The sequence below is a fragment of the Apodemus sylvaticus genome, chromosome 1 (assembly GCF_947179515.1).
Source record: "Apodemus sylvaticus chromosome 1, mApoSyl1.1, whole genome shotgun sequence".
Classification (NCBI taxonomy): domain Eukaryota; kingdom Metazoa; phylum Chordata; class Mammalia; order Rodentia; family Muridae; genus Apodemus; species Apodemus sylvaticus.
In genome coordinates, this window is record NC_067472.1 from 63,988,161 (window position 1) to 64,013,982 (window position 25,822).

Consider the following 25,822-nt stretch of genomic DNA (forward strand, 5'->3'; position numbering starts at 1 on the left):
ACCCCATTAGCTCGGAGGCGTGTGTCTCCCGCCCCACACCCACTCTCATTGGCGACTTTTCTCCCACCACGCCCCATTGGCTCGTTACTCGGTCCCGCCCCGGAGGCAACCAGGTGTGGGCGGGGCCCTGAGTAGGTAGTGGCAGGACCGAGGAGTCGCCCAAGATGCTCACCTCCGTGCACCAACGCGGAAGCGCGTCTGCAGCAGCGTTCGCTCTGGGCTGATTGGCCCGAGTGAGGTGTGTTCCCAGCTCCTGGGCAGAGCAGACTTCCTCAGCAGGCGTTCAGTGTGCTGGTCTCCGCCCACAGAGAGGGCTCCTGACTGGACTCCTGCAACCCTGAAGAGCACCCGAGCTCAACAACCGCCCTCCCTTCACCAGCCCTGTAGGCTAGGCTTCTTTAGCCCTGCTCCCTTAGGAATCGGTGGCTGAGGACACCAGGAAGAAAGGCCATGAACGCCCCCGCCCCCGCCCCCACCCCCACCCCCACCCCGTTCCATCCCCCGCTGCTACCGGAGGGAGTTTAGGAGCCAACCGGTCTAGTGGGCCCTGCACCCTCGTGGGGGAGGGGATGGTCCCTGAGGCTGACTGGGACAAAGACCCTGGGGTCTTTGTTTGAAGCTCCATCCTCTCCCCTCCCCCGATGGCCTCTTCCCTCCCTGAAGCGGCGTCTGCTTCTACATCTTCCCTGCCGTCTTGGTGGGCTAAATCAAGGCAGACCAGCTCCATGTGCTCTGCCCCAGTCACAAAGCTGTGGGAGGGGTTCCCAAGCTCCTGTGGCCATAAGGAAGCAGATGGAAGTTTGAGGCTGTGGAAGAGACAAGGTAGAAGGATCCTGCGGGGCCTCCCTTTCTGAGGCAGAAGCAATGTCCTTCTGGGTTCGCTAGTGGAACCACCATTGGAGAGCGCCCAGAGGTATGGAGATAGACACCGGAAGATAAGGCTTCTGAGGGTTAGGTAGATGGCTATCAGACTTACTTAGAGTCACTTGTTGGCTAGAGTTAGCACAGCCGTTCCAGGTTCTTATCACCACCCTTGACTGCCCCTAATCAGCTCACCTCTCTAGGACCTTTTACATACTCAAGACACCTATGGGCTCTCTCTCTCTCTCTCTCTCTCTCTCTCTCTCTCTCTCTCTCTCTCACACACACACACACACACACACACACACACACTGTTCAATTTATTCATAGGACACCACTGTTTGCCAGTACCAGCCTATCACCACTGGCTAGGGACAGGTTCCAGGGATCTGTATGTTCCCTGGGCTGCCTTAGCTTAGCTGGGTGTGGTAGTATAATCTAGCTTACAGATTCAAACCATGTTGGCACAGAATGCACTCATGGCCCTGGGTTGTGTCTCCCTGGAGGCTTCTGGTAACAGACACCCTCCCCCCCCCCCCCCCGTACAGAAATCCATGGCAACAGTATAGAATGCTTCCTTCCCCAGGCCTTCTGTGGGTTTAGGCCTCAGGTGAGTGTGGGGGTGAGTTCCTGGGCTGGTGGTAGTGTGGGGCATGAATAAGAGTTTCAGGCAAAAGGTTAGCACCTCTGATCTTAGCTCTGGGCTGAAGTTGAAGGGGGGAAAGAGGGGACAGTAGGGAATATATGTATATACTGGGGATATGCTGCCCAGGAAGTGACCTGCTGTCCTAGCCTGAAACACAGAGATGAGGACACCCTATGAGCAACAGTCCTATGTCCTATTGAGTAGTCACATGTAGGCCTCCTCAGAAAGACTGGCAAGTGCTAACTGGGCCTTTGTAGCATACACAAGAGTCCCATGAGGTCCCACAGCTGGGACACAGGGTAGACTTCTATTCTACTTCCTTCCATCCTTCCTTTCTTCCCAGCTCCTGACCAACATCAAGCATGGCCCCTAAGTCTTTCCACGAGTCTGAAGACAAGCAGGTATCCCCAGCTCCAGCAGGTGTACAGCCAGACAGCAGTGACTTAGGGTCTCCAGTTGGCTCACCTGTGGACAGAGTGGCTCCTTCCTGTTCTCAGAGTACTAAGCTCTACACATCCACACCGATGGGCTGCTCCGTCAAGCAGCAGTAAGGAGGCAGGGGGTGGGGCAGCCTCCTGGGCTGGGACAGTCAGAGGGCCAGCCTGATCAAACCACAGGGATCTGGAATTGCAGGTTAGCCCCTGAAACCCTGGACCCACGTACCCTGAGGCTGTTATGGGAACAGAGAGAACTAGAGATCCAGGCACTTCGGTGGGCTGTTCAGAATGGCCAGAATGCCCGATACTACTACATCCTGCAGGAGGTGGCAGGGATTCCCTCTGAGCGGTCAGTGGTGGAACCCTCAGCCCAGCCCAGGTCCTACCCTGCTGTAGCTCCTGATTTCTTTCTGATCCCAACCTCCACCACTGTGCTCTCTTCTACCTGACATCCTCTAACTTTACTCCTTGCCTGACTTGACACTCTACCGTACTCTTGAATAAGTTAGTGTGCTGGAAATGTCACCCTACCCCCTAGCATGAGGACCCCTGCCCAGACCTGTTAGGGTTTAATCCACACTGGCCTGTTATAATATGTGCCTTCAGGGTCTGGTGGCTGTGGGGCCTCCTTCACTACTAACCTTCTCTCGGGAACCCTTGCTTGACCCAGACTGCTAAGATTGCCCCTCCTACCAGGAACTCCAAAAGACAAGACAAATTCCTGCGCAACCAGGTCCAGAAACTTACCACGGAGCTGAAGGAACAGAAGGAACAAGCTCAGCAGGTGAGGGGTGTGATCGGGGAACAGGGTGGGTAGCAGGCAGAAGCTACCCACCTAGGGTTGGTCTGAAAGGTGCGGCTGCTGGAGGCCTCTCTCATGGCGTGAATTCTTCATCAGGAGAAACAGCAGTTGGAGGAGAAACTGCAGCAGAACATCTGTGCAATGCAGCAGCTGGAGGCTGAGCTTCAGTCTTTTCAAAAATCATGCCTTCTGCAGCTGGCCCGTTCCTCTTGGGTGGGACGCATGCTGAGGTCTCAGACTGGCAGTGTGGAGGTGAGTTTGTGCTCCTGACCTAATATCTCTCAGGCACCCCTCCCCAACACTCCTGGAGCAGTCAGCATGCTTCCATAGACAGGTGTCTTTGCTGGGGCTCCCGGCCTGCCTGGGATGCAGCCACAAGGAGCAATCCTCATTTAGTGCACACACAGTGCTGTTAAGGTCAGAAGTGAGAGGCCCTGTGGGGGAAGGATGACCTCTCTTAAGCTCCCTGCCAGCTAGTCTGTGGTTCCTTCTTACAGGTGGTCACTGCAGAGGTTCTAAGAGACCCCAGTGACTGTACTGAGTATGCTGAGGTTTCCACTGCTGGGGAGGTGAGCACGGCTTGCCACAGGAGGCATTCCGCATGTATGTATGATAAGGCCTCGGAAGCCCTACAAAGTGGGAGAGCCACAAACCGCTTATTTCCTGCCAGGGTTTCCGGTTGGAGGATGTAGATTGGAACAGCATTGCCCAGCGATATCCCAACCTCTTCTCCAGCTTGAGTTTACATTCGGATCAAAAGTAACTTCATTGGTCAGGGAGTCCCCAGGGGTCAGGGGAAGGGAGGACTTGGCTTGACTCCGGAATTTCTAGAACACAAACCAGGGTTCTCATTGCCTTGGGGAGGCTGGCTGCGGTTGGGAGCATGGGACCTGGTTCTAGGAGCCAATGCGGCAGTGAACACATCATGGTCCCAGGATGTCCCAACCCCTGACCTCTGAGATGGATGCCTTGGACTCAGAGGGCACCATCAAGCACACAGAGAAGCCTGCCAAGATCCTGGAGTGGGGCACCTTGCCTTTGGTAGACACCAGTAGCTCGGAAAGTACCGTGTCTGACACCAGCAGCTGCCAGATGGTTCTGCATTCTGGAGCAAAGACGACAACTGGCCACCTACCCCAGGGAACAAATCTAGCTTCTTCTGAGAAGATGCAGGAATGCACTAGGAGCATCAACGGATACACAGAAGGTGGAGTTGGGTGCATCTCCCTTTCACTCTTCAGCAGCCTCTCATCTCTGCCCAGAGTCCTAGCCATGTCTTTAGCCCCCAGGGTCCAGCTGCTTCTGCCCAGGATCTGAACCCAGCGCTGTTTCCCTATTATGCAGACCCCTGGTCTGGTCTTCCAGGGAACATCTCACTGGACTCTTTCTCATGTTCTTCGCCCCCATAAAGGACTTCTTTTTCTAGATCTCCATAAAAGCCGCTCACCCTCGTGTAGCAAGACTGTTTTGGAGTCCTATACAGACCTTCACCACCCATATACAAGACCCCAGTTGAAGTGAGGGCTGCCCAGCCGTGAGCACACCAGGAAATGTGGGAAGGACTGTATGAGGGGTGGCTTACTGGGTGGATGGATCCCCTTTTCCCTACTCAGCATCCCTTTCTGGCTCCAGCCCGCTTGGCTGCTGCTTGAAGATCGCTGCAGTCAGCCACCGAGAGAAGTTCATTCGCATCATCAACCAGTCCCAGGCAGAGACAATTGACCTGGGTGGCTTTGTTCTGCAGCAGTTTGTGAGGGACTTCCCTGTGTGCATGTACCGCTTCCCACCTGGTACTCTGCTTGCCCCGCAGCACCACATCACGGTGAGCCAGCCCTGCTGCCTGCTAGCCCACATTGCCTGTCCCGGCCCGCACTGTCCCTCACTTAGTGCCTGGCCTTTCCCTAGGTATGGGGCGAAGGAACCAGCAGGGCCAAGAAGCAGCTGCCAGTGTCCTCTGGCCAGGACCCCTTCCAATTCCAATCTAGCCGCGGCTGTGTGACGGTGCTAGTCAACCCCCATGGTCAGGTCAGTGCTGACCCCAGCCAAGGGTCGAGCAGACAGTTGGCCTCACCCGGCTAGAGTTAATGACATGGCCTGGTGGTCTTGTAGGTCCTCAGCGAGCATCAAACTGCACCCTGCGTGACTCAGGGCTCAAAGATCTTCACCGACAACACTGACTGGTCCATTGACCGCTTCCCACTCTCAGAGTCTGAGCCCAATGTTGACCCTGGTGAACAGCCGTGTCGACCTGCATCACCACAGAAGGGTCGGGCAAAGAATGCTGGGGCCAGGCGCAAGAAGCCAGGGTAGGCACAAGCTTCTGATTCTGCTTTCCAAAACCTGTCCCCTTTTCCCCTAGGCGTCGCCTTGGAAAGGACTACTACCTTGGCTCATGCTATCTTGTGTTCTTCCCACCTTTGCCTGGAATTGACTAGGATACTCCTCAGGTCTTTCCCATATCTCCAGGCCAGGTGTTCGACAGCACAGGCACTCCAGCAATAACGGACTGAGGGCCTCACGACCTCTTCGCCCCACAGAGACCCGGGATATCTTGCCACTCCTAAACACCCGAAAGCTTCTTCCCCCTGGGGAAGTTCTTGCCCAGCAGGAAGGTATGAAGACTGAGACATCAGAGCTCCTGCCTGTGATCCCAGAGTGTCCCTCGAGAGTGTGTCTTGAGGACTCACTGGGTAGGCAGGAGCGCAAGGTCCAGGTGAGTGTGACGCGGGCCCAAGACCCTCTGGTCTGCCAGTCCACACAGCTCTTAGGCCCTAGTGTTTTCTGCAGGTATGCCGGAAAAGCGTGGACCTGAGTTGCCCCATGGTGGCCCTGTCAGTACAGAGCACAGCTGAGAGCAGATATGGCTTCCGCTTCCTCTGCTACCCTCCCATCACTGAGGAACTGTGTCGGCGGTTGTAGGTCAGCCAGGCCAGGCAGGCAGTGCCAGCTTCATAATTTATTGAACCAACCATTGCTTACAAAGTAAAGCACATTTCTGCATACCTGAGAGTTGAAAATGATTCACTTGGCTTTTACAGAGGGTATATGGTGTCCCAAGAGAAAGGAACTGCCCCACATAAGGAAACCTGCAAATCTTCCCAGGATGGTTATACCATTTTGAACCCTAGAATAAGCAGGCTCAGAATTTGGGCCATATAGATGACCCCGAGTCCTGGGATATCTAAAGAGTTCAGCCCCAACTCCATTGACTTCACTGTGGGCCCATCTAGGCCAAGAGATGCCAGCAAGGGAGGGTTACACTAAGGGAGAGAATGGGCTGGAGGAATAGGGTTCAGATGATGAAGGCAGTGGAGCCCTGGAGGGCAAGCTGCTGGACCGAGTGCTGGCTTTGGGTCTGAACATCCCTGGGCTCGATGGCTGGGGCCTGAGGACACCTCCAGGGCTCTCAAGGCAGTCACTGCAGCCAACCTCTCTCCAAGGACAGACCCCTCACCCAGGCTAGGCCCCAAGCTGCCCAGGACTCTAAGCCTACGTCCTCTGAAGGGCAGGTCTGCAGATCTCCCCAAGGAGCTGATGCCTGACTCAGGTGGCATTGGGTACTTTGGGGGAGAAGGGATCAAGTGAAAGCCTGATGTCCTGGAAAGTTCTAGAAAGCAAGGGAGAAAACAGTATGTCAGAGAGGACCTGTCAGACAAGATGGGGGTAGTATTAGTTGGTACCCATCCATAACCTTGCAGCGTGGAGATGGTGGCAGGCTAGGGACAGTGCAACCACAGGTAGAAAGGGTTTCAAAGTCCGTTGTGGTACCTACAGGTGGGCAGTACCTTCCCCACTAGGCTACCTCCCTTTGCCTGCCTCATCTGCTTCCCAGAGAAAATATGGCTTCAGTCCTGTGGCTGGTTCTAGGGCAGTGATTCTCAACCTATGGTTTGACCTTCACAGAGGTTGCATACCAAATATCCTGCATATCGGATATTTATATTATGATTCATAACAGTAGCTAATTACAGCTATGGAGTTGTAATGAAAATAATGTTACGGTTGGTGGTCACCAAATGTGAGGAATTATGTTGTAGCATTAGGAGGGCAAGGTCAACAAAGTGCCATGAGGCCTGGGCTTTGACTCAGGGTCATCTGAACTTCATCCTTGAGTATGTGTTCATCTCTGAGGACCTAGTTCTTAAGTTTCTGTAATAGTGTGACTAGGTGACTAGGGTCACCCAGTGCCTTTTAGGCCTAACATCTGTAGCAGGAGATCCAGGCACTATTGCAGTCAACCCTTCTGCTGGTCACCTTCCTACTGTCCTGTAACCTGTGCAGTTCTTGTCCACTGGGTGGCCAGCTGTTGATCCTCTCAAGGCCCTCTTCTTGCCCACTGCCCCAAGCACCAGGTAGTCTACAGAGGCACAAAAGTGTGGTTGTTTGGTCCTTCAGAGATGGTCATTGACAACCTTTGTACTTCTCTTTTTGTCCATGTTTACAGTGTGCCTAAGGCTTGCTGGGTGGGGGATCTCCTCATCTGCAGTCACTCTGGTTCCCTTGGAAAGGGTTCTGCCTGGCTTAATTTTGTATCTTTATGCCAACCCAGGTCAGTCCTGGCTAGGTTGAAGCCATTGGCTGTTCCTAACCTTCTCTGCCTTGGCCTCCTGGTGGTTCTGTTAGGCACTTTCCTACCCCTGGATTCCTACCAGTTTCTCCTGAGAATTGTTGACTGTTTCTAGATAACCCTGCCCACCATGAGGCTCTTAACAGATGCTTGCCTCTGGACTTGTCCTGTATGCACCCCCCTCTTGTTTATTAGTCTAGATGCCCTTGAAGTGTCCTGGTATAGAAGAGGGGTTGGGATGAAACCCTCTCTAGATTTTGAAACCCAGTCATCCCTACTTTGCTAAGAGGATTGTCTCATGCAGCTCCTCCCAGAGCCTGGCAAAGGAAGAGGCTGAACTATGTTAGGCTACTCGGAGGTGGGGACAGTCATACCCATGTGAGGGACTAGGTTACTCTTAGGCACCAGGATAGTACCTGAGACCAGGCGTGGTGGGGTTAGGGAAGTCTTGGATCCAGTTTGGTCTTCCTGTTCTACAGGAGCCTTCTGTGGGTCCTGGGCTTGGACCTGAGCAGGTCTTTCCTGCTGGAACTCCTGCTGTCTTTGGAGAAGAGGACTGAGGTGGGGGAAAGAGAGAGCTGCAACCATGTGTCTCAGACCCAGACCCAAATGACCATCCCACTGGGATGGATCACTGGCCTGTGGCTCCTGGGGCTGCTCAGCCATGAAAGCTTCCATCCCAGATGCCCCCCACAGCAGGCAGGATGAAAGGTGGTAGGGCCAGCAGGGGGAGGGGCACCAACCGCAGGCCAGGCTCCCTCCAGGGCCGAAGCCCAGTCATGGCCAGGTCACAGCTTTCTGCAGGGTCAGGCCTTGGGGTGGAGGGTCTGATGGCCAGATCTGGCCTATGTGGGGGCAGCTGTTCCAGGGGTGCCCATTCCTAGGGAGGGAAAGGGCTGGTATGGGGACCCTGACCCTGGAATGGGAGGGCCAGAGCATGGGCATGCCAGGAGTCCTGGACACTGATATGTGGTAGGGGAAGCTCTGGGTGGTGGTCTAATTCAGGAGAAGGACTCCAGGTGACGGTGTATTGTGGGGTGAGGGCAATAGATGATGGTCTACTTTGGGAAGGAGGGCTATAATCCTTGCCTACTTTGAAGTGTAGGAAAGACATACCTGGTACTGGTTTCTGCGTTCCCGAAGGCCTTTGGTGGGGTTCCCACAGAGAACTTGACCAGGACCTGAAGAAGAGGGTATGACTGTGGTTTGGGGTCAAGGTACTGCAGGGTCAGCTCTGGGACATATAGGTTCAGTTACCATGGGTGAGGTTGCTGGCATGGTCGTCTGTGGCTGGGTTCTCAGAAAGCAGAGCTTCAGGCAAGGCGCCCCCAGGGACCAGCAGGGACAAGGCCCAAGGCTGGGTCTCCGGCACAGGCAAGGATGGGTCAAGTTTCCGAAGGGTGGCTCCATGGGGACAATCTGTCCAGGGTTAGAACCAGAGATGACTGGGCTCATGCAAGCCAGCATGCTTCAAACTCAGACCACAGAGCATAACCCTGTCATTCAAGAAACTGTGTGACCCAGGGCTGGCCAGTAATAGTTCCTTTTCCTTCCAGAAAGATCCACAGCCTCAGACCCTCCTCTCCCTCAACATAGGATAGGGGAAGCCAGCTGTTGCTGCTCATGGGAATATCTTGACCTAGGGAGATAAGGCTGAGAAAGAGAATAAAGTGCAGTCACCCATCTCTGAAAGGCCTGGGGAACTAGTGGAGGTCTTTTTTCCTGGGGTTCAAGGAAGCCTGTCCTCTTGGGGTATGGGTAGAGGCCTGTCTTCCTGGAGGGCTGGTAGAAGTCTCTTGTGGAGTCAGGGGTTGGGACACAGTACTGACATCTGCAGTAAGTGTCTGGCCTACCCAGCCGAGGGAGGAGGATGTCGAGCACGCTGCCTTCCTTGATGGCCTCCTTCACCATCAGCCAGTCCTGGCTCAGCTTCTGGGGAGCAGGCAAGTTGGTACATGTGGTGGGTACCTCATCTAGGATATGGAGCTGGGGGATCAGCTTCGTTACCTCTGCTCTGTAGTTGTAGTCTTGGGGTGCCTATAGGGAGAGAGTGGGGGGCAGTAGACCTGAGTCTAGTGGGCCCCATAGGTCAACTGTTTCTTGGGACTCCCTCTTCCAGATTGCTATGGTGCAGGACAAAGGAGACAGGGTAGTGATACTGCCTCACCCTACTAGAGCCTGAGGCCTGCAGGGACTGGGCTTCATCGTCTTAGAATGTGTACCCTCACTCCTAAAGCCCTCAGCCAAGGTTCAAGGAAGCCCTCTAGCATGTGGAGCTGATCATGGGTCACACCCAGCAGCAGCTATTGAAGTGGAGAGTGAGCTTGGAGCATGTGTGGCCTTCGTGGGGTGCATGTGGATTCACCTGCTGTAAAGGAGCTTGCATATGCCTGATATTTCAAAATAGGCAAGAGAAGAGATAGAGCTCACAGAGAACAAGCCAGGAGGTAGATGAGGGCCTAGAGGTCCCCATTCTGTGGGGGCCCCTCCCAAATATATGCTGACTGGGTGTTGAGCACACACACCTTGTTGGAAGGGCCAGGGTCTGGCTTCAAGCACACCAGATTCCCCTCCAGTGTGAGCGTGGCCAAGCGTGGACACAGCTGTAGGTACCGCATCTGCCCCAGGTCCTCCACATTGTTACCCTCAAGGTCCAGCACCTCCAGCTGCTCGAGCAGGCACAGTGGGCTCAGGTCCGAGATGTTGTTGTAGGAGACATAAAGTTCCTGGGGACCACATGGGGAACTTCAGCTGGGGTCTGACCTGATCTCCATTCCTTGTCCCCAAGTGCTACAGACTTACCTTCAGTGCCAAGAAGGAGCCAATGCCATCCAAGTCAGTCAGGCCACATCGAGCCAGCCATAGCACCTGCAGGTGGCTCAGAGAAGTGCCCAGGTCTCTGTAGAAGGCAGGCAGAGTGGTGTGATGGTTAATCTTCAATGTCAACTTGACTGGAGTTAGACTCGCTTAGAGGACACATTGGGAGCATGTGTCTGTGAAGGTATTTCCAGAAAGGGTTAACTGAGGAGAGAAGAGCCACCCTGAATGTGGGTGGCATCTCCTCATGGGCAGGGATCCTGAAGGAAATAAAATGAGGGAAGGGAGGGAGCCAGCTGATTGCTGGCGCTCCGTTTTCTGCTTTTTAATCTGCTCAGATGTGAGCAAGCTTCCACTTCTACCTGTATGAGCTGCTCCTGCTGCCATGCCTTCCCTGCCTTGATGGTGCAGCCCCTAAATCATGAACCAAATAAACCTCTCTTCCTTTAAGTTGCTTCTTGCCAGGTATTTAGCCACAACAGCAACAATAAAAAGTAACTACTGTAAGTGGTCAGTGCTGTCATGGGGTTTTCTTTAGCCAACAGAAGCCAATGCTGTGCTAGCTAGCACTCTGGCTGCCTGTGGAGCAGGATGGCTGTGACTTGCTTGTGGTAGCTTCCGGCTGATGGGCTCCAGAGATCCCTGATCCCCATTCTCCCTGCTGTAGCATCAGGGGCAGAGTTAAAATGTTCCCAGGGAGCTTATGTTTGCGGACATGGAGGTCCCTGGAGTATTGAGGCCCCTTCCCAAACATGCTGGGTTCTCAGTACCCACAACTTGTTAGAAAGGTCAGGGGGCCAGCCTGAGACATAGCAGACTGACCCTGAGGAACTGCCTCCAAGCTGCTGCCTTGGCCCAGCTCTACCTGTTACCTGTGACTTTCCCTCCCATGCTGGCCTCTTTTTCCTGAAATGTACACAGATTCTGTGTCTAAGGATCCACCCTTGCTCTCTGCTGTGATGCTCTTCCTGTAATCCTGAACTGCTTGCCCTTTGTCTGGGAGTACAACTGCCCCCTGAGCTCAGGCTTCATGAACTACTTCTGTTTCTCATGGCCCTAAATCCTTTGGTAAGGACTCATCCATGTAGCCCACCTGGGGCGTGTGTTCTGCTGTTGCTGTACATTTGCTTTTAGTCTTTGCCCTTCAAATGTAAAGATTTACTCAGTCAGCATTTACTCAGTCACTTGCCTTAAATCACCATTTTCTGCCTAAAATGTGTGTGTGTGTGTGTGTACACATTTGTGTGGGTGCTCATGGAGGGCAAAAGAGGATATCAGATCCCTTGGGGTTAGAGTAGCAGGTGGTAGCAAGCTACTTGATGTAGGTACAGGAACTGAATCTAGGTCCTCTGAAGAGCAGTGTGTGCTTTTAACTGCCAAATCATCTCTCCAACCCCCAAGGCCCCCCCCCCCCTTTTCAAGATGTTCTCAGTCTGTAGCCCAGGCTGGTCAGGAACTTGAGGCATTTTCCTGTTTTCAGTCTACTAGCACAGGTGTGTACCACCACACCAACAATCAAATGACTATTTAATTAGTCCTTTGGATAGAATTGAGACACACCAGAAGAGGGCATCAGATCTCATTACAGATGGTTGTGAGCCACCATGTGGTTGCTGGGAATTGAACTCAGGACTTCTGAAAGAACAACAATGCTCTTAACCACTGAGCCCCTCTGTCTCTCTCTTAATACAGGAGTGTATCACCTACCACACTGGCTATCTGTCTGTCTCCCCCACACTCCTCTTTCTTTCTTTCTCTGTCTCTCTCTGTCCTGTGTGTGTGTGTGTGTGTGTGTGTGTGTGTGTCTACTCGTGTATATGACACCATGGCATCTATGCAGAGATTAGAAGACAACTTGTTGGAACTGGTTCTGTCTTTCCTTTGTGATCCTTTAAACAAGATTTATTTTTACTTATGTGTGTGTGTGACTGAGTGTGTGTGCCTTGTGTGTATGTGTGACTGAGTGTGTGTGCCTTGTGTGTATGTGTGACTGAGTGTGTATGCCTTGTGTGTGAAGATATCCTGGCAGGCCAGAAGAGTATTAGACCTCTACCTGGAGCTGGAGTTAAAGATGGTTGTTAGCTACCTGACATGACTGCTGGGAACCAAATTCAGGTCCTCTGGGAGAGCAGCAAGTGTTCCTAACTACTGCACTGTCTATCTTTTAAACTCTGTCACGGACAGTTAGCTTTGGTTTTATCACACTGGTCTTGAAGCTCACGTTGGTTTCCTGAGGGGCACCTTCAGTTGCGTGGAGCTGAGGCAGATTAGTTGTTTTTGTCCATTCCTTTTCAGAGCTTACCCACTTCCTACAACCTGGAGCTCAGAAAAAGAGTTCCATGACTGGGCTGAGCTTCAAGGAGTCAGGCAACTTCCATTGCTTTTGGTGGGCTATCCAGCTAAAGATGGATTCTTGTTGTTGTAGAGGAGTAAGTGTTAGGAAATAATTAGATTTTGCCATACCTTGTAATAATAGGAAAACTGTGAAATTCTTAGAGTTGATGGCATACTATTTATAGAGTCTTGTAACACACACAAAGAAAAGTCTAGATTTTTAAAAAGTTAAAATAGGGGTTGGAGAGATGGTTCAGTGGTTGAGAGCACCAACTGTTCTTCCAAAGGTCCTGAGTTCAAATCCCAGCAACCACGTGGTGGCTCACAACCATCCATAATGAGATCTGATGCCCTCTTCTGGAGTGTCTGAAGACAGCTACAGTGTACTTACACATAATAAATAAATCTTTTTTTAAAAAAGTTAAAATAGCCTGGTATGGTGGTGTACCTGTATTGCATGCAGTTCAGGAAGCTGAAAGAGACAACAGCATGATCTCAGTTCAAGGCTAGCCTGGGCAACTTAGTGAGACCCAGCCCCCCCCCCCCCAATTATTTTAAATAAAATAAGCAGGGTATGGTGACTCATGCCTTTAATCCCAGCATTCTGGCAGACATAGGTAGGTCTCTCAAGGATAGCTGATTTACAGAGAGAAAGAATTAGTATACCCAGAGAAACCATCTCACAAAGCAAAAAACAAAACAAAACAACAACAACAAAAAACAAAAAGAAAAAACCAACCCAGGAACTGTGATTCACACCTGATTCTCAGCACTTGAGATGTAGAAACAGAGACAGGAAGATGAAGAATTCAAGACCAGGTGTTGGAGAGATAGATAATGGCTCGGTGCTTAGGAGCGCTGGCTGTGCCTCTAGTGGATCAGAGTTCAATTTCCAGCCTCAACATGGCAGCTCATGACTATCCAAAATTCCAGTTCCCGGGGAACTGACACCCTCTTCTGGCCTCTGAGAGCACCAGGCATGCATATGGTGCACTGACATTCATGCAGGCAAAATGGTCATAACCATAAATAACGATAAATAAAATAATAAAAAAGAATTTGAAGGGGCTGGAGAGATGGCTCAGCAGTTAAGAGCACTGACTGTTCTTCCAAAGGTCCTGAGTTCAAATCCCAGCACTACATGGTGGCTCAAAACCATCTGTAATGGGATCTGATGCCCTCTTCTAGTGTGTCTGAAGACAGCTATAGTGTACTCACATGTAATAAATAAATAAATTTTAAAAAAAGAATTTGAGGCCAGCATTGGCTATATAGTAAGTTTTAGGTCAACCTGGGTTACCTGAGACTGTTTGAAAATAGAAAAAAGCTGGAGGATTAGCGCTCAGGTAAGCCCTCAGCTCAAGGAAAAGAAACAATAACAAAGCCAAGAGGGAAGGATGAGGTCAAGAGAAGGGTGAGCCGGGGCTGGAGAGATGGTTCAGCGGTTAAGAGCACTGACTGCTCTTCCAGAGGTCCTGAGTTCAAATCCCAGGAACCACGTGTGGCTCACAACCGTCTGTAGTGAGATCTGACTCTCCTTTCTGGAGTGTCTAAACACAGCAACAGTGTACTCACAACAAATAAATAAATCCTTTTTAAAAAGAAAGAAAGAAACATCAAGCTTTGGGCTTAATGAGAGACCCTGTCTTAAAAAATAATGTGGCAGGGCTGGAGAGATGACTCAGTCAGTTAAGAGCCCTGGCTGCTCTTCCAGAGGTCCTGAGGTCAATTCCCAGCAACCACATAGTGGCTCACAACCATCTGTAATGGGATTTGATGCCCTCTTCTGGTGTGTCTGAAGAGAGACAGTATACTCATATACATGAAATAGATCTTTAAAAGTGATAGTGGAGTCGGGCGATGGTGGCACACGCCTTTAATCCCAGCACTTGGGAGGCAGAGTCAGGGGGATTTCTGAGTTTGAGGCCAGCCTGATCTACAGAGTGAGTTCCAGGACAGCCAGGGCTACACAGAGAAACCCTGTCTCAGAAAACCAAATAAATAAATAAATAAATAAATAAATAAATAAATAAATAAAATAATAATAAAAAAAGTGATAGTGGGAGACAATGTTGACCTCTGGCCTCCACACATATACATAGGCAGTGGCACCTGCAGATACATGTGCATATACACACACCCTGCCCCTACCACTACACCACCACCATGAGGAACAAAAAACACTGATTTGAGAGTAGTATTCTTCTGGTTGGGCCATGTTTAAAAGTATATTATAAAACTGGGGATTGAGCCATATATTAGTACTCAATATGAGGAAAAAAAAAAAAAACAAACCATATTGAGTCTAAGTATAGCCTAGGTTAAACTAAGTTCAAGGCTAGCCTGTGGTACCACATGCCTAAACCTGGGATGTTTATTTAGGCAGGTGCAGGAAGATCAAAGTTGGAGGCCAGGGCTTGAGAGAGAGCTCATGGATTAAGAGCACTGGCTATTCTTTTAGAGGATGTGAGGTCCCAACACCCACATGGTAGCTCACACCCATCTGTAGCCTCAGTGTCAGGGAACTCAAAGACCTCTTCTGCTCTACGCATGTACCAGGAATACACTTGGCACACAGACACACATACAGACAAAATACTCCTAAGTATATAAATAATGAAAAATGAAAATATGATCCAGCAGTATTGACATTGGGGTGCAAGGGTGACTTACCACCATTAAAATTCATTAAGGGAGGGCTGGAGAGGTGGCTCAGAGGCTAAGAGCACTGACTGCTCTTCTAGAGGTCCTGAGTTCAATTCCCAGCAACCACATGGTGGCTCACAACCATCTGTAATGAGATCTGGTGCCCTCTTCTGGTGTGTCTGCTAGCTATGCTGTACTCATATAAATAAAATAAAAAATTAAAAAAAAATTAATTAAGGGAGAGCACAACAATAGTAAGACTGAGGGAGAAATGTCAGTCCCATCATCCTTGACGGAGACAATGGACACATGCCAGTCAAAACCAGGAATAAGCTCAGGGGGCCTGCTACCATCATCCCTGCTCTTTAAAGAGGTTCTGCCTACCAGGCCCTAACAAGTAAGTATAAAGCAAGAAAAAATAGCAAGAGGGCTAGCAATCAGAAGGCAAGTCTGCTATGGTGTGCTGATGGTGTAATGCTGAACTAACGTGACGTGTGAACTGGAGTTCAGATACACAAAAAGACATGACCTGCTCAGGAAGAACAACAGTGGTTCTTCGCAGATTTTTTCTTTAACCCCGGAGAGTAGGCAGGCAGAGCATCATGTACCCCAGGCTGGCCTCACATTCCACATGTAGCTGAGCATGAACTCTCAAGCTCTGGTGTGACAGGCATGGACTACCAAGCTTGGTGTGTGCAGTGCTGGGGATCTAACCAGAGCCTTGTACATATTAGCAAAACACTCGACTGACTCAACTGTATCTTCAGCCCAGTTTCTGTCATTTGTTGTTGTTGTTATTTTGATTTTTCAAGACAGTTTTTTTTTCTGTTTCGGACTGGCTGTCCTGGAACACATTCTGTAGACAAGGGTGTCCTAGAATTCAAGAGATTTTTTTTTTAAAGATTTACTTATTTATTATATGTGAGTACACTGTAGCTGTCTTCGGACACTCCAGAAGACAGCTACATTTAATTTAGATCTCATTATGGATGGTGGTGAGCCACCATATGGTTGCTGGGATTTGGACTCAAGATCTTTGGAAGAGCAATCAGTACTCTTAACCACCTAGCCATCTCTCCAGCCCAGAACTCAAGAGATTTGCCTGACTCTGCCTCTTATGTTCTGGGATTAAAGGTGTGCGCCACTACTGACCAGCAATTTCTGCCAATTATTAAAAGCTTTGCTAGCTAATCAAGGCCAGTCTGATCTACAGAACAATTTCCAGGATAACCATAGCTACACAGAGAAATGATGTCTCAAAACAAACAAAAACAACAACAAAACCCCCTTTGTTTGCTATTTGTTTCCTTCTTTCCTCTTTCCTATCATTTCTTTCAACTTTTCTTTTCTTTATTTTTCTTTTCTTTTCTTTTCTTTTTTGATTTGGTTTTTTTGAGACAGGGTTTCTCTGTATACTCTGTCCTGGAACTCACTCGGTAGACCAGGCTGGCCTTGAACTCAGAAATCTGCCTGCTTCTGCCTCCCAGAGTGCTGGGATTACAGGCGTGCGCCACCATTGCCCAGCTCTTTCAACTTTTCTAATAGCATCACGTTCTTCTACAAGCTGGGCCAGAAGTCACTTTGTAGCCCAGTCTGGCCACAAAAAAACCTCATCACAATGTCCCTTCTTCTGCCTCCTACATATTGAGATTGCTGGTGTGAACCACTATACCTCACAGGTGGTGGAGCTAGTTGGTCCACTAGGACTATAATTCCCATCTCCTAGATAATAGTTGGTGGAAGAAACTATGCCAGATACAGTTCTTACTGGGGGGTGGGGAGGGTGGGGGGATGGGGGTGGCAAAGTGTTCTGAGGACATTGCCTATTCTTCCTTTGTAGATGAAGGTACCTCACAGGTCATGTTTGAAGTCTTGGTTTCACAGCATGACTGCCAACCTCCAACTTATCTTCCCATGGCACATTGTGATTATGAGTGTTTACTTCTTCCTATTTCATTGATAGGGCCTACCTTGTTCCAAGATGACCTCATCCCAACCAACTAGAGCCACAATGACTCGGGACCGTCAAGGTCACCTGGAGTAAGGCTAGCAGTGGTGTGTGCAGTGTGGGGTGTACACTGAAGACTGCCGTACATCGGTGACCCAGTCCTGAGGTTGGAGGAGGCCAGCTAAGATCCAGAGCTTGCGTATGCACATGGCCCTCATATGACAGACCAGACTGGAGTTCACTGGGAATGACATTGCTTTGCAGACAACTTTGCACCAGAACATAAAAGATAATTCCTAGGAATTAACAAGATGATCCATCCCCCAAATCAGCACATGGTACAGGGATTGAGCCCTAGCATCTCTTTGCAGAGAGAGAATGATAAGCAATGAAGGCATATAAAAAGGTGCAATTTTGTTTGGTTTGGTTTGGTTGGTTTTTTTTTGTTGTTGTTTTTTTTTGTTTTGTTTTGTTTTTTTTTGTTTTTTTTTTGTTTTTTTTTTTGTTTTTTTTTTTTTTTTTTTTTGAGATAAGAGTTTCTCTCTGCAGTCTTGGCTATCCTAAAATTATCTCTGTAGACCAGGCTGGCCTCAAACTCACTGACCTGCCTATCTCTGCCTCCCGAGTGCTGGGATTAAAGGCATGCACTACCACTGCCTGACCATCCAAATTTATTTTAACAAATTATCTGTGGCACATCAGAGTGTAAGTGGGTTTCACACATGGTGGCGCTGAGCAAAAGATGCTTGTCCCAGATCTGACAGCATGAGGTCATTCTGTGTCAGTTCCAGCCCATGTATTTAGAACATTTGCATGCATGTTGGCAGCTATTTTCAGGGGCTAAATTATCTCAGCTACAAGTGAGACGACAGCCGCCACATTAAAATTATTTCCTAGCCCTTATAACACTACCTGAGATTTTAATATTCATCTTTGTAGTCATCTAAGTTAAAATAGCACTTTAGGGGATGCTGTTATTCAATCAGTTTCCTGTTACAAAGCTGTTCATTTTCAGTCATTATAGGTTGGTAAACACCAGTCAGCTTGGGTGCAGGCTTGGATAACTGAAAGAAAGCAAAAATCTCACTATGCTTTTCTTTGCTGTGATCAAATTGCTGAGGGTGCTTTCAAAACATTTGCAATCTGACTATATTTCCTTTAGAATTATTTTGTTATGTTTCTTTTTTGTTGTTTTGAGATAAGGTCACATGTGTTCCAGGCTGGCCTTGAACTCACTATGGAGCTGAAACTAACCTTCAACGTGAATACTCAGCGTGAGATCCCAGGCCCACACCATGACTCCCAGCTTCGCTTGTTCTTAGCTGTGCACCACCTTTGCCTCTGTGTCATGGTTTCCATCCTCTGTTTTCAGAGCCAGGGTCTCACGGTACAGCCCTGGGTGGCCTGGAGTTCACTTTGTAGACCATGTTGGCCTTGAGCTTACAGAGATGACCCTGCCTCAGCTTCCTGAGTACTGGGATGAAAGGTTTGTCACCATACCTGGCGGCCTTCATTTTATTTTAGGTGCTTTCTTTCTATAGACCTATATTGTTCTTTGATATAATTTGTTCACGAAGACCTAGAAAACTTCTCTGAGAATCTGGAGGAAGAGCCATCTGCTAGAATGCCATGGAACCCCAGCCCGTGTCTTCTCTTGACAGGGCTTCTGGACTCCAGCACCCTGTGGCTCCATGATGCAGAGGTCTCTGCTCTCTTATCTTTGCTGGCATTTACTCAGTTTCACTGTTTTGTCGAATTCTGTTTAATGCTTTATTTGTTAAATAGCCTTGTAAGGAGATCAACTAGAAACAACCAGATGCTACACTTGGACTCCAATTCAGATAGTTAAAAACATGAGAGAAAATGAGAGCAAGAGGAGAGAGCCAGAGTGGTGTGTGTGTGTGTGTGTGTGTGTGCTGCACTGCTGTGGATTGACTCCAGCAGCTCATGTATGAATGACAAGCACTCTACCAACTGAGCTATATCCCAGCCTCTTTCTAGACTTTTGACTGGAATTTCCCTCCTTACATTTCTAGGCTTGGGCCAGCAGCATCTTCACAAGCACCTTTGTTCAAACTACTAGTCTGTTGGTACTCTTGGTCTGTTGGTACTCTTGGCTTTGTTCTTTCTAGTCCTGACAGACAGAACCACAAGGTGGCCTAGCATTTTGAATGCAATGCTTTAAGCTAGTTCTTGAGAACTCTGAGAACACTAAGCTTTTTTACTATTTCAATCACTGTTCAGGAGATATATGTTCTGCTGTATCTAGCCTCAAGTGGAGGATCAGCTTGGAGGCAGCTCCTACCTTCTCTTTCTCCTAGGGATACCAGTCACTTCCCTCCATCTCCTGGCCTTAGGGGATAGTTAATGCCTGGGTTGCAATGAGGTAAGGGAAGCTCTAAGTCTAGGCTGGTTTGGGGCTGTCTGCCAGAAGCCCCTCACTTTTCTGGAGGTCAGGGAACACACTTGGCCTACCAGCCACAGGACCTTGGATGACCACCCCGAACAAGAGCCCAGCTTTGGTTTTCCTGTCACTCACAAGTGGCAGGTGCCTCCCTCTGATGGTGATAAAGAGGTACTTACCTCACTGTAGGGTGCTAGGAATAGGAGCCAGGGACACCAAGATACTTGGAAGGAAGGGTACCTGGGGCCCACCCATAAAGGGTCTTACCCCAGAGTCTCCCTCCCCCTTCCACAGAGCCCACACCTGAGCAATGCCTCTAAAACCATTTAGCCTTCACCCTCAAAGGTCAAGAGGGTAGAGCAGAGTCTTGAGACTAGGGGCAGGGAGCCCGCCATAGCTGAGTTCCGGCCCAGCCCTTGTTTGCCTAGACCAGGCTCTCACCTGAGGGAGCCCAGGCAGCTGTGGTTCAGCTTCAGTTGGATCAGGTTAGGGAGGTGCAATCCTGTGGAGCACAGGAAGAAGAGGTTGGCTTGGCCCCAACAACCCTGCCCATCTCTTTGCAGTGTCTTCTGTTCCCTATACTCCCAAGAGGCATCAGCATCTGAGGGGCTGTTCACAGGCCCAGGCCTCTTCTGGCTCGTAGTGGGACGGAATCTGTGGGTCCTCTGAAGGTATTCTGAACCTTCTCTCCCTCACCTTGTAGGACTGCATGCTATAGGCTAGCATAGGTAAAATGGTGCAGAAGGCACAGGCACTGGCAAGGACTTGGCTTGAAGTGGAGCCAGGCTGGCATGGGTGAGGTGAACCTTGAACATCTCCCCTCACTGAGTCCCAGGGCCTGAAGTACCCCGCACCCCGAGACAGATCTTTCACTATGCAGCAAATGGGTAACAAGTGTCCTGCACAGCCTAAAGCCCCAGAAGGCTCCCATTTCAGAGCTTCTGAGGGTGAGACCCTGGCCCTCTGAGACAGGATCCCTGGAAGATGAAGAGGGCTGTAGGGTGGCCGATAAGGCTCCAAAGATGAGCAGAGGCCCCTGATCTCACAGGTGCAGAGATCCTACAGGAGCTGTCAAGCACTTATATGCAAACCTGAAAACCAAGCTAACCATGGTGGGGAGTGTTTAACTTCACTTGTAATCAGAGAAAAGCAAACGAAATGCACAAGCATCCTGAACAGCAAGAATCTTTCCTGTTGGGATGGTTTTGGTGAAATCTGAACAAGGTCCGTGACTGACATAGATAAGAGCACTCTGTCAGTATTCTTTTCAGACTTGGATCTTTATACTGAGAGTACTTAAGATAATGTTCTCTGTAGGAAGTGGGCACTAAAGCATTCATGAATAAGAGGAACTGTATCTCAAAGGGATTAAAAAAACATGGTTTTCAGGTATGTGTGTGTGTGTGTGTGTGTTTGCACGCGCACATGTACACACTCAGGCAAAACTGTGAGGGAGAGAGAGCAAATGTTAAGAGCTCTGTGGAAATTGCAGAAGGGGATTCTAGGGAAAGGGTACATGAGGGATCAATATAACATTTGTACACTGTATCTACAAATTCCAAATCATTTACAAATAAGCTCTTGGAGTACTTTGCATGGGAGCATAGTACCTGTGCTGTTTTGCCATAATGGTACCGGTGTTTGGTGTGGTCCCTCTGAGAAGTCATTTCAGAATATCCACCCCAGGCTAAAGCTTCTAAGCTGAGTGTGTATCTTTGTTCTAAGGTCCAATCTTAAGGAAAGAGACATGCTGCCCAAGGTGTTTGCTAGCTTTTCATTTACAACCAGGAAATAACAATTGGCTCATTGAAAGGTCTAGCTGTGATAGTCACAGGGGCATGGGTGTGACCAGCGCTCTCACCGAAGTTCCCCAGGCTGTTCTTACGGGTGTCCACACACATCTCCAGCACCCTCACCAGTTGGAGGTCATCTACCTGGGCCAGGGCCTGCTGCAGAAATCATCAGGTGTCACTCCGGGTTCTCTCCACGCTCTCGGCTGAGGACTCTGTAAAGGTGCCTACTGGAGCAGGTGGAGGTGCTCCCCTGGAGCACCCTACTGGAGCAGGTGGAGGTGCTCCCTGACTCATCCCAGTTGGGCTTTCCATAAGAGTTTGGCTGGTGGGCATGATGTGAGTAGAGACTGTAACTGTTTAACTACCAGGGAAGGAGTGCTGCCAGGGAAGGGCCTGCCCTGGGGGTGCCGGTCTCCAGATGAGACCTTCAGAACAGACCCAACAATGCAGCTGGAGTCCAGAGGCCTGCTGAGCGGCATCCAGCCACAGCATACCTGGACCAGAGGACACACAAAAACACTCATGCTGAGTCAAGGCATGGGGGCCCACGGCCCTGTCTGTTCTTGCAGACGGACGACACAAAACATTCTTGTGTGTGACATGCTGCTGTGGTCTCTTAGGACCCTGGGCCACACTGCTATGGCATCAGTGGATACCTTGAGGGGTACATGCAGGTTCTGGCCTAGCAGGCTAGCCAGTTATTCTGAGGAGGTCCTGGGTGATACCATCCATCAAGATTCTCTCCTTCATGGTAGCCAACTATGAGTACGTTGCAAACTCTTAAGTACCAAGAGCATCAGAGTCACCCAGGTGGACTCTATAGGACCTTAGGACTCAGGGCTGGGTACAACAATGGGCTCTCACACTAGATTTGGAGGAAAGTCTTTACCTGCTGCCAGTGTAGTCAGTGTACCAAGGATACACCCTGCCTCAGGCAGGTTGAGAGGAGACAGAGGAACTCTAGCCTTGGTAAGGGGCCATGGACCATGACAGCTGTCCTTCCAATGTCCCACTATGCCACCTCTTTGTCCTCCCTGTTGCAATATTAGCTCAAGTAAAGGACTTCTTGTCGACTTGAGCACAGGCCTCGGCCAACAGTGCCATCTGTGATTTCAATGCCTGGGGATGATTGTGTCTGTCACTTGGGGTTGCTGGCAGGGACTCTAAGGGTAGAAAGGCAGGGGGTACCTAGTGGAGGGAAAGCTAGATATCAGCAGAAAGGGTACCAGGATGCCACTTCCTGCAGACCCCTGGCAGAGCCTCTGCCTCAGTCACTTACCAGTCGAGCAGGGGACAGGTGCTCCTCCACCCGCCGCTCCCTGTGGATATCCCCATGGCTGCCCAGTCTCTTGTTTTGTGGGTGGGGGTTGTTTAGGCCCTGCCAGCTCAGCTCCCGTACCCGGATACTAGCTGTGCCTGGTCGAGACCCCTGGGATCCCTCCCAGGCTGGGTCCATCCACGTCCAACCTGTTAAGAGAAGCAGAGAGCCAAGTCTTCTTTACAAGATCCCAGTTCACAGCAATTGCCCACGAAGCCACTAGATCAACTCTCTTCTCTATCAGCTTCCCGTTTCCCAGCCTGCTCTGGCCTGGCCTGAGGGCCCCGGCAATGTCAATGGTCTAGACAACTGCATAGCACACATCCCCTGCCCTAGTTTCAGCTCAATTTTTTTTTATTTATTTTTATTTATTTTTATTTTTGGGTTTTTTTGAGATAGGGCTTCTCTGTATAGCCCTGGCTGTCCTGAAATTCACTCTGTAGACCAGGCTGGCCTTCAACTCAGAAATCCGGCTGCCTCTGCCTCCCAAGTGCTCGGGATTAAAGGCGTGCGCCACCACCACCCAGCCAATTATTTATTTATTTATTTGGGGGGTTGGCTGCTACCATCCCTTTGCTTCTGTATTTTTTTAAAAAAAGATGTATTCATCCATTTTACAATTTGTATGTGTATGTGTTATTGTGTATGTGTGTGTGCACGTGCATGTGTGTGTGTGTGTGTGTGTGTGTGTGTAAGTCAGAGAACAACTTTGGGTACCATCTTCTCCTTTTGAGATAAGGTAGCTTTCACTGGCCTGAGATTTACCAGGTAGGCCAAGCTTTGTCTCCACAGTGCTGGGATTAGAAGCTCCCACTCCTATGCCTGCCATTTTGTGTGATAATTATGGGGATCAAGCTCAGGTCTTCACGATTATAAAGCAATCAGTTTGCTGTGGTTGGAGTGTCTCCTTGGCCTCTGTTCTATATTTGTGTCCCACAGTGTCCACACAATGAGTGCTGGCTCCAAGCTTTGCCGTCTGGGGCCTCACAAAGGCTGTGAGTTGGGGCTGGAAAGCTGGCTGGGGGCTCAGAGCACTTGCTCCTTTTACAGAGGACCTATGTGTGATTCCTAGCATCCATGTTGGGTAGCTCACAACTGCCTGTAACCAAGGGATCAATGCCCTTTTCTGGCTTGTACTATGTGCTACACACACACACACACACACACACAGGCACATGCTCCTAAGACAAAGATTTTTTTTAAAGGCTGTGAGGCTAGGGATACTGAACCAGTATGTAGTAACCAGCAGCAAGTGGTTACTGACAGTTCCCTGGGCTGTCCCAGACCAGGGCTGTGGATTTGCCTTCATTAATGGTCTCTTGAGTCTAGGTTTAGGATCAAGATAGCAGACAGTACCTCCAACCGCACATTCCTCTGACTAAATACCTGAAGGTAGCTGGCTCCTGCTGTAGGTCAAACATCCGGGCAAGGGGGCCACATGTGTCTACATATAACACCTGTAAAAGAGAATTAGATTAGCTTCCTGGTTAGGTCACTGTGCTCTGTGGCACCTGAGCTGGCCAAGGTCACAGTACCCAGAAGCAAGCAGGTACAAAAATGGGGGAGTTGTTAGGTGGAGGGCTGTGGATCCTGAACCTCCTGTGACCTTTCTAATGGAGGATGAAGCTCGTTTAGTGAGGATTCAGCCAGGGTCCCTCTAGGTCACCCAATGCAAATAAAGACAGGATCCAAATCCTACTTCTACCCCTAAAGGGGATCCCAGGAATGTTCTTGTCAATCATCTTATGTGGGCCCGCCTCTCCTGCACTCCTTCCCATACTTTTAGAGTTTTTTTTCAGGTGCCTCTACACCTTTGGTAGGAAGCTCATAAACTGTTTTTCGTTAAAGATACAGAGGTCTGTGTTTGGCTCCAGATTTTATACTCAAGAGACAATAGCTAGAGTAAGAACTCTGTTCAGAACATTAAGTATCCTTTCTTCTTGGTTATCCTCTGTGGCCTCTATCCAGGTTTGGCTGACCCCTAACTCCTGTACTTCCTGTCTTTCCCAGATACATTTCTCTAGTAAGAGTGAGCCCCTTCCACTGCACTTTATGAGTTATTGCTTACTCTGCCCTGTATGCCTTGTCCCACAAGACATGGGCCGCACTCCTCGGCCCAGGTTCCCCCTAGCACAAAGGACATGGAGAGGCGGTGCCAGGCTCTCACCTGAGGGGTGGGCCAGGGTGCCCAAAACTTGGGGTGCAGCCCTAGGCCCCTCCACCGCGGCGGTCGCTATCTCAAGTGAGGGCTTTTTTTATTTTTATCACCGCGGTGGGGTTGTGGACCTGGCGCCATGGCAACGGGGGCGGGGCTCATTTGAATACCCAAATATTCGTGAGCCGCGGGCATCCAGGGCTGCAGCAAGATGAGCCCCGCCCCCTAGCAACGGTTGCCGGGACACGCGGCAGATCCGGTGGAAATACTCCCTAGAGTAAGAGAGACAAGCCGGACGGCTGGACGCAGTGAAGACACTCAGAGTGGTTCAGAGAGCCGCCCGTGAGAGGCTTCTGGCCAGCTCTCGGTTATCTGCCGGCTAGATGAATAGAACAAGCCGAGCTCGCACCCCGGGCGGCGACCGGGGTGAGCGTGCAACCCCAGGTCTGCACCACCTGAGTAAAAGCCCTGTCGGTTTTCTGAGGACGTGCTTACTCGTTTCTTTGAAATGTCAAAAAGTGTTGAAAACATGTCATTTGCGTCTGACACAGATGTACCCTACTTGCTTGAGTGGGTGGAACACTTCATTTCGCCCCAATACCAACTTTTCTGACTTTCGGGATCGTTCTTCAAGTGGACTCAGTATGAGCTGCTGCAGTGTTGGGACCTCGAGTTTGAGAGAGGTAGGGGGTCTTCTCCAAAGCACGAGGAGCACGGTGTGATGGGCCGACGCTGCCCCAGGATGGAGCCTTCACTCCACCTCGGTCTACGAGAACAGGGAGCTAGGGGTTCCGGCGAACTCTGTCTTCCTCTGGTATTTCGCGTCCGCGGCGCTGACTGTCTCCGACGCCAAGACCCGGTCGGAATCACCTTTCCGCTCGTGGGCCTTTGGGCCTTTGGTGAGGCTGCAGGGTGGAGTCTCCGTGGCAGGCCCTCGACGCAACCCGAGCGTGCACCAGTTTCTCTCCGGAGGAATCTCAGGCTCGTAAGCACCGTCTCCGTCTCTCTCTTCTGCACCTAGGAACTAGACATCACTGTTGAGTGCAGCACCCAAGTTCCGACACAGCCCTCCGGGCTGCTCCAGGAAGCCCCGC

The 25,822-nt window shown here is 50.2% G+C and overlaps 2 protein-coding genes across 7 annotated transcripts; one reads left to right on the forward strand and one right to left on the reverse strand.

Annotated features, from left to right (window-relative positions):
• Positions 1-477: 477 nt before the first annotated feature.
• Positions 478-5,741, forward strand: Lmntd2 (lamin tail domain containing 2). The gene is made up of 15 exons (XM_052195779.1): positions 478-913; positions 1,410-1,471; positions 1,851-2,054; positions 2,141-2,293; positions 2,641-2,728; positions 2,843-2,998; positions 3,244-3,315; positions 3,417-3,505; positions 3,682-3,953; positions 4,173-4,263; positions 4,379-4,568; positions 4,652-4,771; positions 4,856-5,052; positions 5,213-5,459; positions 5,534-5,741. The coding sequence occupies exons 3-15, from the start codon at positions 1,870-1,872 to the stop codon at positions 5,663-5,665; spliced, it is 1,992 nt and encodes a 663-aa protein (XP_052051739.1). The 5' UTR covers positions 478-913; positions 1,410-1,471; positions 1,851-1,869; the 3' UTR covers positions 5,666-5,741.
• Positions 5,689-25,821, reverse strand: Lrrc56 (leucine rich repeat containing 56). 6 transcript variants are annotated; one of them, XM_052195817.1, is made up of 14 exons: positions 24,741-25,191; positions 23,960-24,030; positions 22,535-22,722; positions 21,324-21,411; positions 19,904-19,964; positions 10,116-10,212; positions 9,839-10,039; positions 9,321-9,350; positions 9,167-9,245; positions 8,571-8,732; positions 8,430-8,494; positions 8,057-8,193; positions 7,730-7,869; positions 5,689-6,353 (listed from the first exon to the last, which is right to left on the reverse strand). In XM_052195817.1, the coding sequence occupies exons 3-14, from the start codon at positions 22,709-22,711 to the stop codon at positions 6,007-6,009; spliced, it is 1,584 nt and encodes a 527-aa protein (XP_052051777.1). In that variant the 5' UTR covers positions 22,712-22,722; positions 23,960-24,030; positions 24,741-25,191; the 3' UTR covers positions 5,689-6,006. The 6 variants fall into 6 exon arrangements, with proteins under 6 accessions (XP_052051777.1, XP_052051760.1, XP_052051769.1 ...); XM_052195800.1 differs by lacking the exon at positions 24,741-25,191 and adding an exon at positions 25,334-25,821 and having other exon boundaries at positions 9,167-9,350; XM_052195809.1 differs by lacking the exon at positions 24,741-25,191 and adding an exon at positions 25,224-25,318 and having other exon boundaries at positions 9,167-9,350.
• Position 25,822: the final 1 nt, after the last annotated feature.

Coding starts and splice junctions, on each gene's coding strand:
- Lmntd2 (XM_052195779.1), top strand. CDS start 1,870: ATGGCCCCTAAGTCTTTCCACGAGTCTGAAGACAAGCAGGTATCCCCA. Junction 2,294..2,640: donor GCAGGGATTCCCTCTGAGCG/GTCAGTGGTGGA, acceptor CCCTCCTACCAG/GAACTCCAAAAGACAAGACA. Junction 3,316..3,416: donor AGGTTTCCACTGCTGGGGAG/GTGAGCACGGCT, acceptor ATTTCCTGCCAG/GGTTTCCGGTTGGAGGATGT.
- Lrrc56 (XM_052195800.1), bottom strand. CDS start 22,711: ATGGACCCAGCCTGGGAGGGATCCCAGGGGTCTCGACCAGGCACAGCT. Junction 8,194..8,429: donor AACGCAGAAACCAGTACCAG/GTATGTCTTTCC, acceptor TTCCCTCCCTAG/GAATGGGCACCCCTGGAACA. Junction 6,354..7,729: donor CCCACCACGCCTGGTCTCAG/GTACTATCCTGG, acceptor CTTGCTTTCTAG/AACTTTCCAGGACATCAGGC.